At 41.7% G+C, this 13,510-nt stretch overlaps 1 protein-coding gene across 2 annotated transcripts in view; it reads right to left on the bottom strand.

Annotated features, from left to right (window-relative positions):
* Positions 1–13,510, bottom strand: part of METAP2 (methionyl aminopeptidase 2) — a 43,687-nt gene that overhangs the window by 5,157 nt on the left and 25,020 nt on the right. For both annotated transcript variants that reach the window (XM_010383905.2, XM_030939148.1), the window contains exon 8: positions 7,953–8,049. In XM_010383905.2, the coding sequence (XP_010382207.1) occupies positions 7,953–8,049 (97 nt within the window). The remainder of the gene's footprint in view (positions 1–7,952; positions 8,050–13,510) is intronic.

The raw sequence follows: 13,510 nt of genomic DNA, 5'->3' as shown, positions 1-13,510 counted from the left end.
GAAAAAGGCACAATTACATACATACTGTACAATTCCACATATACATAATAGTTCAAAATTAGGCAATAAAACTAGTTTAGGGATGTATAATTAGGTAGTAAAGACAAAGAAAAGCAAATGCAAATCCTTTCGTACTTACAGTGCTGATAAGCTAAATATATTTTAAAATTCAGACATCATTACTATTTCTCTAAGACCTGGCGAACTGACCCCACAAGCCAAGATGGTGGCTCACTAAAGGCAGGCTGCTGTAATTGGAAAGCAGTGTATTGGTTCTATGGTTTGAATGTGTCCCCCAAAGTTCATGTATTGGGAACTTCATCTCCAATGTGATGGTGTTGGGAGGTGGGACATAATGCGAGAAGTTTGGGCCATGGAGGCACCACTCTCATCAATGAATTCACGCCATTATCTCAGCAGTGGGTTCCTTGTAAAGGACGAGTTTGACCACTTCTTGCTCTCTCTCTCAAGCTTCTTATTGCCCTTCTGCCTAATGCCATGGGATGATGCAGCAAGAAGACCCTCACCAGATGCCAGTCCCTTAATCTTCCCAGCCTCCAACACTGTAAGAAATCAATTTCTGTTCTTTATAAATTACCTAGTCTCAGGTATTCTGCTGTAGCAGCACAAAACGGACTATGAAAATGAGACTGAGTGTCTTCTGGAATACTGGCAATATTCAATTTCTTGAGGAGTGAGGTTACGTAGCTTCTGCAATTGAGAAGTTGAGTATTTATGCTTTGTGCATTTTGTGTTAATATTTCAAATTTTATAAAAGGGCTAAAAACAGCCAGGTGCAGTGGCTCACACCTGTAATCCCAACACTTTGGGAGGCCAAGGCAGGAGGATCACTTGAGGTCAGGAGTTCAAGACCAGTCTGGCCAACATAGTGAAACCCCATCTCTACTATAAATATAAAACTTAGCTGGGCATGGTGATGCACACCTGTAGTCCCAACTATTTGGGAGGCTGAGGCAGGAGAGTCACCTGAACCCAGGAAGCAGAGGCTGCAGTGAAATGAGATCGTACCACTGTACTCCAGTCTGGGCAACAGAGTCTCAAAAAAAAAAAAGAAAAGAAAAAAAAGGGGGGGCCTTAAAAAAATTTAGGTCTATAGCGCTAGAATCCTCAGTATGAGCTACCTTTCTTCTAGAGCAGAATTAAGCAGTCTGAAGCAAGGAACAAGTATGCTACAAACTCAGTGGGGTAGCAAGAAAAACAAATCAATTCGCTCTTCACAACAACCTTCTTATATAAATATGTCAAAGTTGTCAGACTCAAACAGAGCTAGGGAAAGCCATGAAGAGATGGTTCTCATGCTTATACGCCTGATAATGAAAATGACCGAAAACCATAACCTTGCACAAAGCCCACTGCAACCTTACACAAAAAAATATTTCTGCAAGGACATCTGCCCAACAGCTGCCTGCCCAACCTCCAACTGGCGTCACTCTTCTTATTAATCTTTGGAGCCAAGGATAATTATTTCAAAACAATTATGTCATCCTCATTTTCGTCTTTAAAAACCTCTGTCTTCCTTAACTCCCTGAATATGCACAAGTTTACTATGGCATTCCCACTGCAGTGCTCTATTCCCAAACATCATTTTCTTTTAGGGAGCCTCTGTTTGTTATTCAGGTTGACAAGTAACAAGCTTATTTTAAAATTCAACCTTTGCAAACTGACCCTTACAAGCCAATCAATTTTTTTAAGAAAAATTTTATTTATTTTATTTATTTTATTTTATTTTAATTTATTTTATGACGGAGTCTCGCTCTGTCGCCCAGGCTGGAGTGCAGTTGCCGGATCTCAGCTCACTGCAAGCTCTGCCTCCCGGGTTTACACCATTCTCCTGCCTCAGCCTCCCGAGTAGCTGGGACAACAGGCGCCCACCACCTTACCCGGCTAGTTTTTTGTATTTTTTAGTAGAGACGGGGTTTCACCATGTTAGCCAGGATGGTCTCGATCTCCTGACCTTGTGATCCGCCTCGTGATCCATCTCGGCCTCCCAAAGTGCTGGGATTACAGGCTTGAGCCACTGCGCCCGGCGCCAATCAATTTTTTTTAAGAAAGTTTCTTAGTCATACCAACCTAATATGTTAGTTGCACAGAAGAATGAGGGTACAGGGGAATTCATTTACTTATGCAGGTTGTAACAGCACAGGCTAACTCTGGGAACACTAATTTGTTAACAATCACTTTTTAATTCTATCCCTTCCTGATCAAAGGAGATTAAGGTACTCCTTTGATGGCCCAGTTGTGCTATGTGGTTTTTTTAATTTGTTCCGGAAAGTTCAACCCAGAGTCCATTTCTTCATCTCCCCAGTATCAGGATGTTTCCACATCCTCTCTACTTAAACTATTAAAAATGGATTGTTGCCTCAAACTAAGAACCCTGATCAGTACAATAACAGGGATCAAAAGAGGGTATTGAAATAATGAAACCTAAAATGCTGCACTAGCTTAGTGGAAGAAGTAAAAGGGTAGATATTAAAAATCCCAATGTTGCAGGCTGGAATTATTATGCAGTGACTAAACATTAAGTCAAACATTAAGCTGTCACCTACCATACCTTGAAAGGCAGACCACATACCAAACAAGTTGTAAAATTAGGAGAAAATGAAAGGAAAAAGAGAGGACACTGGTATATGTTGGCTGGTGTTGGAATTTACAAAAGTTTCAGCAAATTCTCAAAAAAGAGAAATAACTAATTCTAGAGGTAGTCCCCCAAGCAGACTGCTACAGTCTGTATTCCAAGTTGACCTAAGAGTCACGAATTTGGAAATAATAGATTCTGTTCATTTGTAGCAGTGAACCTAGAAATCAGAAGGCCCATGTTCTAGTCCCATAAATTCCTCATTTAACTCAGCATTTATGCTTTTAATCTCAGCTTCCTTTGGGGTAAGAATCTTGCTTCTGGGGAGCTCATAAAATGTTAATAGAAGCAGCAAATCCTAAAACTGGTTCTAAGCTATTTAAAGAACTGTACAAAACATTTCCCAAAGAAAAGCACACTGGAAATGAGATATTCTAAATTCTAGCCTTTAAAAATCTTTTGCTCTCCTTATGGCTTTGGCTAGGATACCAAGAAAAGTATGTTTACCCCTACTAAGGAACACAGTAAATTTAAACCATGTCTTAATGTAAAAATAAATTGTAAAAATTTCACATAACAGTAAGTAAAGGCCAAAAGTAGAATATGTGAATCGGCTAGGTGCGGTGCCTCATGCCTGTAATCCCAGACCTTGGGAGGCCAAGGCAGGCGGATCACCTAAGGTTGGGAGTTCAAGACCAGCCTGACCAACATGGAGAAACACCATATCTACTAAAAATACAAAACAAAACAAAACAAAAAAATTAGCTGGGCGTGGTGGTGCATGCCTGTAATTCCAGCTACTCGGGAGGCTGAGGCAAGAGAATTGCTTGAACCCGGGAGGCGGAGGTTGTGGTGAGCTGCGATCATTCACCATTGCACTCCAGCCTGGGCAACAAAAGCAAAACTCCCTCTCAAAAAAAAAAGTATGAGAATCATGGAAGGATATCTAATGCTATGATTTTTATTCTCCTCCACATGTGCTTTCACACTGAGAGGAGCCACTAGGGAAAGGCTGAGTATGTACAGAAAAAGAGTAATAAGGTGGTATCTCAAAGGAGGTGGGAGGATTAACACTGAAAAGAAGATCCTTAAAGCAGTATTTGAGCTAACAATTTTTAAACATTTTAAAAAAGAAAATACTGCATAGGAAAAAGAGTATTTCTTCCTTAAAGAACAGAGATAAAAACATAAGAATAGGGAGAAGGTGGGCAAATCCTGGCATTTGCCAATCCCGGCATTTGGTCACATTCTTTATGCAACATTAGAGTGTTAGGCTTGTTTGGCTATTTTTCTCATCAGTTAAGTAATTTCGTGAGATGCGAAGATCAATTTGGAAGAGCCTGAATAAGCACTGTATTTGTGGCACTAATCCCAGAAGTGGGGTGAGAAGGGGACAGAATGAAAAATATCTGTTGCATACTTAATAAATTCCAGGCACTATCACATAATTGACATTCTCAAAACAAACTAGATACCATTAACACTATTACAGTCAAGAAACTTGGGTATTCAGGTTATAGATTTATCTAAGACTCCAACTAAAACCTGCCTGAACCCCAAAGTGTGTTTTCTTCATTAACCCACACCTCCTACCTAAGTGTGAGTAACATCAAGAATATTCTGGGCCAGGCACGGTGGCTCACGCCTGTAATCCCAACACTTTAGGAGGCCAAGGTGGGCAGATCACCTGAGGTCAGAAAGTCGAGACCAGCCTGGCCAACATGATGAAGCCCTTTCTCCACTAAAAAAAAAAAAATCCAGAAATTAGCCAGCATGGTGACACACGCCTGTAATCCCAACTACTCGGGAGGCTGAGCTTATAGTGATCCAAGACTGTACCACTGCTCTCCAGCCTGGGTGACAGAATAAGACAGTGTCTCAATAAATAAATAAATAAGTATTCTGCTTTGCACTTGTGTTCACAGCATTAGAGATCTTCTTTTTTTTTTTTTTTTGAGACGGAGTCTAGCTCTGTCGCCCAGGCTGGAGGTGCAGTGGCGCCATCTTGGCGCACTGCAAGCTCCACCTCCTGGGTTCACGCCATTCTCCTGCCTCAGCCTCCCGAGTAGCTGGTACTACAGGCACCCGTCAACTCGCCCAGCTAGTTTTTTTTTGTATTTTTTAGTAGAGATGGGGTTTCACCGTGTTAGCCACGATGGTCTCGATCTCCTGACCTCGTGATCCGCCCGTCTCGGCTTCCCAAAGTGCTGGATTACAGGCTTTAGCCACCGCGCCCGGCAGCATTAGAGATCTTAAAGAGAATATCTGAAAATCAAATAATAAGGAAGTTAAAGATATAGATGAGAGAAGAATTAAAGCTGCTGACACAGGGTCTAGGCCGGAGGAAGGGAAATAAAACCATGAAGAACAATGAAATGGAAGAATATCTTGATATCAAAAAACATATATAGACTGGGCACGGTGACTCATGCCTGTAATCCCAGCACTGTGGGAAGCTGAGGCGGGCAGATCATGAGGTCAAGAGATCGAGACCATCTCTTGACCTACTGTACTACAGTGAAACCCCGTCTCTACTAAAAATACAAAAATAAATTAGCTGGGTGTAGTGGCGCATGCCTGTAATCCCAGCTACCTGAGAGACTAAGGCATAAGAATTGCTCAAACCTAGGAAGTGGAGGTTACAGTGAAGTGAGATCACACCACTGCACTCTAAACTGGGCTACAGAGTGAGATTCCGTCTCAAAAAAGAAAAAAAATCATATATATTAAAAACAAAAAGAAAGACATAGAAGAAATAAAAAAAAAAGTAAGGAAACGAAAGAGCTAGAAAAAAAGACTAGCTATTGTTTAAAAGTCTAAGACTGAGGCCAGGCACGGTGACTCACGCCTGTAATCCCAGCACTTTAGGAGGTCAAGACGGGAGGATCACAAGGTCAGGAGATCGAGACCATCCTGGCTAACATGGTGAAACTCCGTCTCTACTAAAAAATATAAAAAACTAGCTGGGCGAGGTGGCGGGCGCCTGTAGTCCCAGCTACTTGGGAGGCTGAGGCAAGAGAATGGCGTGAACCCGGGGGGCAGCGGAGCTTGCAGTGAGCTGAGATCCGGCCACAGCACTCCAGCCCAGGTGACACAGCGAGACTCCGTCTCAAAAAAAAAAAAAAAAAAAGAGTCTAAGACTGGGCTGCGAGCAGTGGTTTATGCCTGTAATCCTGGCATTTTGGGAGGTCAAGGCAGGCGGATCATCACTTGAACCTGGAGTTCAAGTCAAGACCAGCCTGGGCAACATGGTGAAACTCATCTCTATTTTTAAAAAAATACAAAAATTAGCCAGGTGTGACAGTGTACATCTGTAGTCCCAGCTATTCAGGAAGCTCAGAGGTGGAGTGCTTGAGCAAGGGGATTGACCTGCAACCATGCCACTGCACTCCAGCCTGGACAACAGAGGAAGACTCTTTTTTAAATTTTTTTCCCAGATGAAGTCTCACTCTGTCGCCCAGACTGGAGTGCAATGGTGCAATCTCGACTCACTGCAACTTCCGCCTCCTGGGTTCAAGCAATTCTCCTGCCTCAGCCTCCCAAGTAGCTGAGATTATAGGTGTGTGCCATCACGCCTTTTTTTTTTTTCAGTAGAGACAGGGTTTTACCATATTGGCCAGGCTGGTCTCGAACTCCTGACCTGAGGTGACCCATCCACCTTGGCCTCCCAAAGTGCTGGGATTTACAGGCATGAACCACCAGGTCTGGCAGACTCTCTCAAGAAGGGTTGGGCACGGTGGCTCATGCCTGTAATCCCAGCACTTCGGGAGGCCGAGGCGGGTGGATCACCTGAGGTCTAGAGTTTGAGACCAGCCTACCCAACATGACGAAACGCTGTCTCTACTAAAAATACAAAAAGCAGCCGACTGTGGTGGCACACGTCTGTAATCCCAGCTACTCGGGAGGCTGAGGCAGGAGAATGGATTGAATGGCTTGAACCTGGGAGGCAGAGGTTGCAGTGAGCCAAGATCACACCACTGCCCTCCAGCCCGGGTGACAGAGCAAGACTCCACCTCAAAAAAAAAAAAAAAAAAAAAAAAATTAGCCAGGCATGGTGGCAGGCGCCTGTAATCCCAGCTAATGGGGAGGCTGCGGCAGAATTGCTTGAACGCAGGAGGCAAAGGTTGCAGTGAGCCAAGATTGCACCATTGCACCCCAGCCTGAGCAACAGAACAAGATTCTGTCTCCAAAAAAAAAAAAAAAAAAGTGTAAGTCTGGTAATAAATTTCAGTATTTAGACATTAAAGAGGACTGTTACATTGGTGGTAACTGTCTATATAGAAGGCACGGTCAGGTTCCAGAGGAAGAATCACTTCTGCTCTTGGTAGAAACACATAATGGGCAATAGGAAATGCAAAGAATGCTGAATGGTGTGAATTTACTGAGTAAGGGGCAAGAAAACAACATGAGTCTCCACTCAGAGTCTACAAAGAGAGACAGAATTCTGTTAAAGGAAATATAGAAAATATTCTACAAAGAAGTTATTAGAACAGGGTCACAGAGAAAAATGACCACAGATGAGGGAAGAGGATGGTGGCTGCGGGATGATCAGACAGACCTGGGAGCTGGAGGAGGACTGGACTGAGAGAGATTAACGTACAGCACCAGAAAGCACAGGGGACTCTGGGAGTATATACCTGAGGTAGTCTCTGGTAAAGACTAGAAAGCAAAGGGACTTGGGAATTAAAGTGATACACAAGGAACTGGCCTCCAAATTCTGAATGTGATTCCAAAAAAACCACAGGCTAGGAGCAGTGGCTCACACCTGTTATCCCTGCACTTCGGGAGGCTGAGGCGGGAGGATCGCTTGAGCTCAGCAGTTCAAAATCAGACTGAGCAACACAGGTAGACTTCGTCTCTACAAAAAAAAATCAGCCAGGCACTGTGGCCCTACCCGGGAGGGCTAAGGTGGGAGGATCGCTTAAGCCTGGGAGGTTGAAACTACAGTGAGCCGTGGTTGTACCACTGCGCTCCAGCCTGGATGACAGAGCAAGACCCTGTCTTTAAAAAACAAACAAAACAAAAAACAACAACAAAAAAATCACAATGAGTCATCATCAATGGCAAGAGACCTGGCTTCTCTCAGCCTTGATTTGACTAGTCACAGAAAACTGGCTGTGCATTTTGGTTGCCCTAGGATATTTCCTCAGGTGTTTTCTTATCAGCTAACAGTGTGGCTTGGCAATAGTTTCCAGTTAGTTACAACAGTACTCCCACCATGCTCTAAGCGGGTCATTTCCCCTGTCTTCTTTCCTTGAATTCCCAAGACAGAAACATGAAGCAGCTGACTCAAAGAAAGCACTCGACAATAGTCTATAAAATCAATTTCAAAGTAAGATATATTAAAAGAATATACCTTGATAAGTCTTCCCATCTATTTCAACTTCATAGGACTCCATAACTTCTTGGATGGCCTCACCAACATCACACAGACGAACATCAATTCCAGCACACTAAAAAAAGAGTAAAGTATGCTTTATTATTCAAAGTGCAAAATTTTCATAGCAACTTAATTTTGTAACATTTAAAAATAAGGGACAATCAAAAACTGCTTTGTACATAGTAATTTCCTGTTTAAAATACTTTGCAGAGGATTATGGGAGGATAGTGAAGTATTAAGCACCAGGAATCTGCCTCCCTAAATAGATAACAACTACACTGACAAAATCTGTCTAATGTAACTACTTGGGAACTCTGGAGTCTACTGAAGCCTTGCAACTTCCAGGGGAATAATGGGATGGTCAAGCGTGGTTAACTTCCATCCATTTCAGCTCTCAACACAGTAGCAGCACTACTACACACCGTTCCATAAGCTCGTGGTTGGCTCATGTTCCTGGAGCAACATGCACACAGCTTGGGGGTATGTGAGTGGGCAAAATAGTCTATGTCCTAAACATCAGGGATCTGTGCTTTGATACCTAGTTGCTACTTCTGGTCACATAGGCCCAGATATAGAAGTGGCCACTGTTGTTGCATCTCCCCTCATAGTTGCAAACCTCAGCCCTTACACACCCCTGTGGCTGAAGTGACTCAGCAGATTTAAATGGTGAGCACCCCTTTCCCCTCCACTCCCTCACACACAGTATGGCCTCCAGCCCACACTCATTTTTCTTTTTCTCCCCCTTCAGGGCCCAGATATTAAAGACTAGGTCATTCAAAAACAACTGCATGTACAAGAAAATCGTAAAAGTGAGCGCACATGCCCAGGGAAAGACCTGAGAAAACCTGAAGTTTACACCTCAGGCGGATGCTTGGTAGAGATTGGCTACAAGAATCAAAAACAAAAAAAACCAATACAAAAAATCTAAAAGAAATGCTGGGGAAGGGGGAATATCTGATTTTCAGAATTACCACATTACACTGAAATATGCAGTGTTCAACATAAAGTCACAAGGCATATAAGGAAATAAGAACACCCATCAAAGGAAAATAATAAATTGACAGAAACTATCCTTGAAAAAAAAACCTGATGGCAGATCTACTACTAGACAAAGCCTTCAAAACAACTCTTCTAAAGATGCTTAAAAAATTAAAGGAAGACATTGAGAGAGCCAAAAAAAAAAAAAAAGTATGAACAAAATGAAAATATCAAAAAAGAACGGAAAACCTAAAAGAAAAAAAAAATTTCTAGAGCTGAAAAGTACAGTAACTGAAACGAAAAATTCACAAGAATTCAAAAGTATTTGAGCAGGCAAAAAAAAAGAATCAGCAAACCTGAAGATAAGGACAAGGGAAATCACCAAGTCTAAGAATAAAAAAGATTAAAGTGAACAGAACCTCAGGGACCTGTATATGAAGTAGACCAATATATGCATTATGGAAATTTTCAGAAGAAGGAGAAAGGCAAACAATATTTGAAAAAGTAATGGCTGGAAACTCCCCAAATTTGATGAAATACAAGAATATAACATCCAAGAAGTTCAAAGAACTCCAAAAAAGATTAACTCAAAGAAACCCACACACACACAAAAAACCATGATAATCAAACTTTCTAAAGGACAGAGGGAAACCTGAAAGCAACAAGAAAGAAGTGATTCACTATATAGGAGGGATGCTCAATCAGACTTCAAGCACATTTCACACTAGAAACTTTGGAGGCTAGAAGGCAGCAGTGTACATATGCAAAGTGCTAACTAAAAGAAAAAAGCTGTCACCCATGAATCCTATCTGGGAAAACTGTCCTTCAAAAGTGAGAAAGAAATCAGGCTAGGCGTGGTGGCTCATGTCTATAATCCCAGCACGTCGGAAGGCCAAGGTGGGAGGATCACTTGAACCCAGGAGTTCAAGACCAGCCTGGCCAACAAAGTGAGACCCCCATCTCTACAAAAAAGTTTTAAAAATTAGCAAGGTATTGTGGCACATGTCAGCTACTTGGGGAACTGAGGTGGAAGGATTTCCTGAGCCCAGAAGGGCGAGGCTGCAGTGAGCCATGATCATACCACTAAACTCTAGCCTGGGCAACAGAGCAAGACCCTATTTCAATTTGAAAAAAATATATATATTTAAAAAAAAAAGTGAGGGGGAAATTAAGATTCCCAGATAAAAGCTGATGGAGTTAATTACTACTAGACTGGGCCTGCAAGAAGTGCTCAAGAAATGCCCTGCAAAGGATACTACATAGTAACTTGAAGCCATATGAATTTTTAAAGTCTCAATGAAGTAAAATAAATGGTCAATTGTAACAACTATTATTCTAACAATAGTCTGCAAACACTGTTTTCCGCATGACTTAAGGAACTAATACATTTTTTAAAAAAAATTTTTTTTTTTTTGAGACGGAGTCTCGCTCTGTTGCCAAGCTAAAGTGCAGTGGCGCAATCTTGGCTCACTGCCACCTCTGTCTCCTGGGTTCAAGTCATTCTCCTGCCTCAGCCTCCTGAGTAGCTGGCACTACAGGCGCGGAACCACACCCAGCTAATTTTTGTACTTTTAGTAGAGACAGGGTTTCACCATGTTGGCCAGAATGGTCTCAATCTCTTGACCTTGTGATCCGCCTGCCTCGGCCTCCCAAAGTTCTGGGATTACAGGCGTGACACACTATGCCCAGCCAAAATTATTTTTATTCTAAAAGCTAGTATTATTACAACTTTGGTTTACAATTCCATATTCTATTTTCTACATAACTCAAGAGACTAATTCATTTAGAAGAATTATTAGGCCGGACACAGTGGCTCATGCCTGTAATCTCAACACTTTGGGAAGCCAAGGTGGCAGGATGGCTTGTGAGCAGGAGTTCCAGACCAGCCTGGGCAAGATAGCAACACCCTGTATCTAAAAAAATTTTAAATGTTATTTTATTTTTACAATTAGCTGGGTGTAGTGGTACACGCCTGTGGTCCCAGCTACTTGGGAGCTGAGGCAGGAGGTCCGCTTGAGCCCAGAAGGTCAAGGCCGCAGTGAACTGTGTTCATACCACTGTACTCCAGCCTGGGTAACAAGGGAGACCTGTCTCAAAAAAAAAAAAAAAAAAAAAAATCCTGACAAAGGAAAACCTTGAACCTGATGGCTTCCACTGGTTAATTCTAACATTTAAAGAACTAATACCACTCCTCAAACTTTTCTAAAAACCTGAAGAGAATACTTTCTAAGTCATTACATGAAACCAGCATTACTCTGATACCAAAGCCAGGCAAAGACACTATAAGAAAACCACAGGCCAATATTCTTATGAACACTGATGCAAAATCCTTAATAAAATAATAGCAAACCAAATTCAATTGCATATTAAAAGGAATACACACCATGACTTAGTGGGATTTATTCCTGAAATTCAAAGATGGTTCAACATAAGAAAAACAGATCTAATACACACATTAACAGAGTGAAGAAAAATAACCATATGACTGCCTGAATTGATGCAGAAAAAGCACGACAAAATTCAACACCCTTTCACGATGCGAGGCTCAACAAATTAAGAACAGAAGTAAACCACCTCAACATAATAAAAGCCATCTATGAAAAACCTACAGCTAACATCATACTCAATGGTCAAAGATGGAAAGCTTTCCTCTAAGATCACAAACAAGGAAAGGAAGGCTATCCACTTTTGCCGTTTTTACTCAACATAGGTCAGAACAACCAGGCAAGAAAAATAAAAAGGCATCTAAATTGGGATGGAAGTAAAACTATCTCTGTTCACAGATTATATGATCTTACCTGTGGAAAACCCTAAAGATTCCACACAAAAGAAGTATCAGAATAAATTAATTCAACCAAGTACAGGATACAAAGTCAAAACATAAAAATCACTTGCATTTCTACATACTAACAATGAACAATCTGAAAACGAAATTACAAAAATAATTGCATTAACAATAGCTCAAAAAAAAAAACTTAGGAATTAACCCCAAGGTGAAACACATTGAAACACATATACAATGAAAACTATAAAACGCTGCTGAAATAAAGACATAAATGGAAACATATCTGATAAGGTTTGACTCTGTGTCCCCAGCCAAATCTCATCTCAAATTGTAATCCCCACATGCTGAGAGAGGGAGGTGACAGGATCATGGGGGTGGTTCCCCCATGTTGTTCTCATGATAGGAAGTTCTCATGAGACCTGACAGTTTTATAAGCGCCTGGCATTTCCCCTGCTTGCAGTTCTCTCTCCTACTGCCATGTGAAGAAGGTCCTTGCTTTCCCTTTGCCTTCTGCCTTGATTCTAAGTTTCCTGAGGCCTCCTCAGTCATGTGGAACTGTGGATAATTAAACTTCTTTCCTTTATGAATTACCCAGTCTCAGGTATTTCTTTATAGCAGTGTGAAAATGGATTAACATAACATCTCATGTCTATGAATTAGAAGACTTAATATTGTTAAAATGTCAATACCATCTGAAGCCATCTATACATTCAACACAATCCCTATCAAAATCCAGTTGGTGGTTTTTGCAGGAAAAAAAAAAAAAAATCCTAAATTTATATGGAATCCCAAGACATCCTAGATAGCCAAACAATTTTGAAAAAGAACAAAGATGGAGAATTTACACGTCTCAATTTCAAGACTTACAACAAAGCTACAGTAATCAAAACAGTGCGGACATCAGGCGCCAATAGTTCATGCCTGTAATCCCAGCACTCTGGGAGGCTGAGGCAGCAGGACTGCTTGAGGCCAGGAGTTCAAGACCAACCTGAGCTTGTCTCTATAAAAAACAAATAAAACTGATGGATATGGTGGCATGAGCCTGTAGTCCCAACTACTTATGAGAATGAAGTAGGAGAACTGCTTAAACCCAGGAGGTATAGGCTGCAGCAAGCCAACATCACGCCACTGTGCTCCAGCTTGGGTGACAGAGCAAGACCCTGTCTCAAAACCAAAACCAAACCAAAGCAAAAAAACCCAGTGTGGCATTGGCATAAAGATAGACATATAAACCAATAAAATAAAATGAACAGTCCAGAAATAAACCATCACTTACAAAGACGAATGTTTTTTTTTTTTTTGGACAGGGTCTTGCTTTGTCACCCAGGCTGGAATGTAGTGGTGTAATCTTGTCTCACTGAGGCCTCAACCTCCCTGGGCTCATGTGATCCTCCCACCAGAGCCTCCTGAGTAGCTGGGACCACAAGGATGCACCATCACACCTGACTAATTTGTTTAATTTTTGGTAGAGATGCAGTCTTGCTATCTTGCCCAGGCTGGACTTTAACTACTGAGCTCAAACGATCCTCCCACCTCGGCCTTCAAAAGGGCTGAGATTATAGGCATGATACACTGTGCCTGGCCCAGATGAGCTTTGACAAGGGTGCCAAGACCATTCAAAAGCAAGAGAACAGTCTCAACAAATGGTGCTGGGAAAACTGGACATTCACATGCAAAAGAATGAATGTGGACTCTTACTTAACACCATATAAAAAATTAACTCAAAATGGATCAAAGACCTAAGTTGAAGACCTGAAACTATAAATACCTT

Source organism: Rhinopithecus roxellana, chromosome 10 (genome assembly GCF_007565055.1).
Source record: "Rhinopithecus roxellana isolate Shanxi Qingling chromosome 10, ASM756505v1, whole genome shotgun sequence".
Classification (NCBI taxonomy): Eukaryota; Metazoa; Chordata; class Mammalia; order Primates; family Cercopithecidae; genus Rhinopithecus; species Rhinopithecus roxellana.
This window is presented reverse-complemented; position numbering and strand designations above follow the sequence as displayed.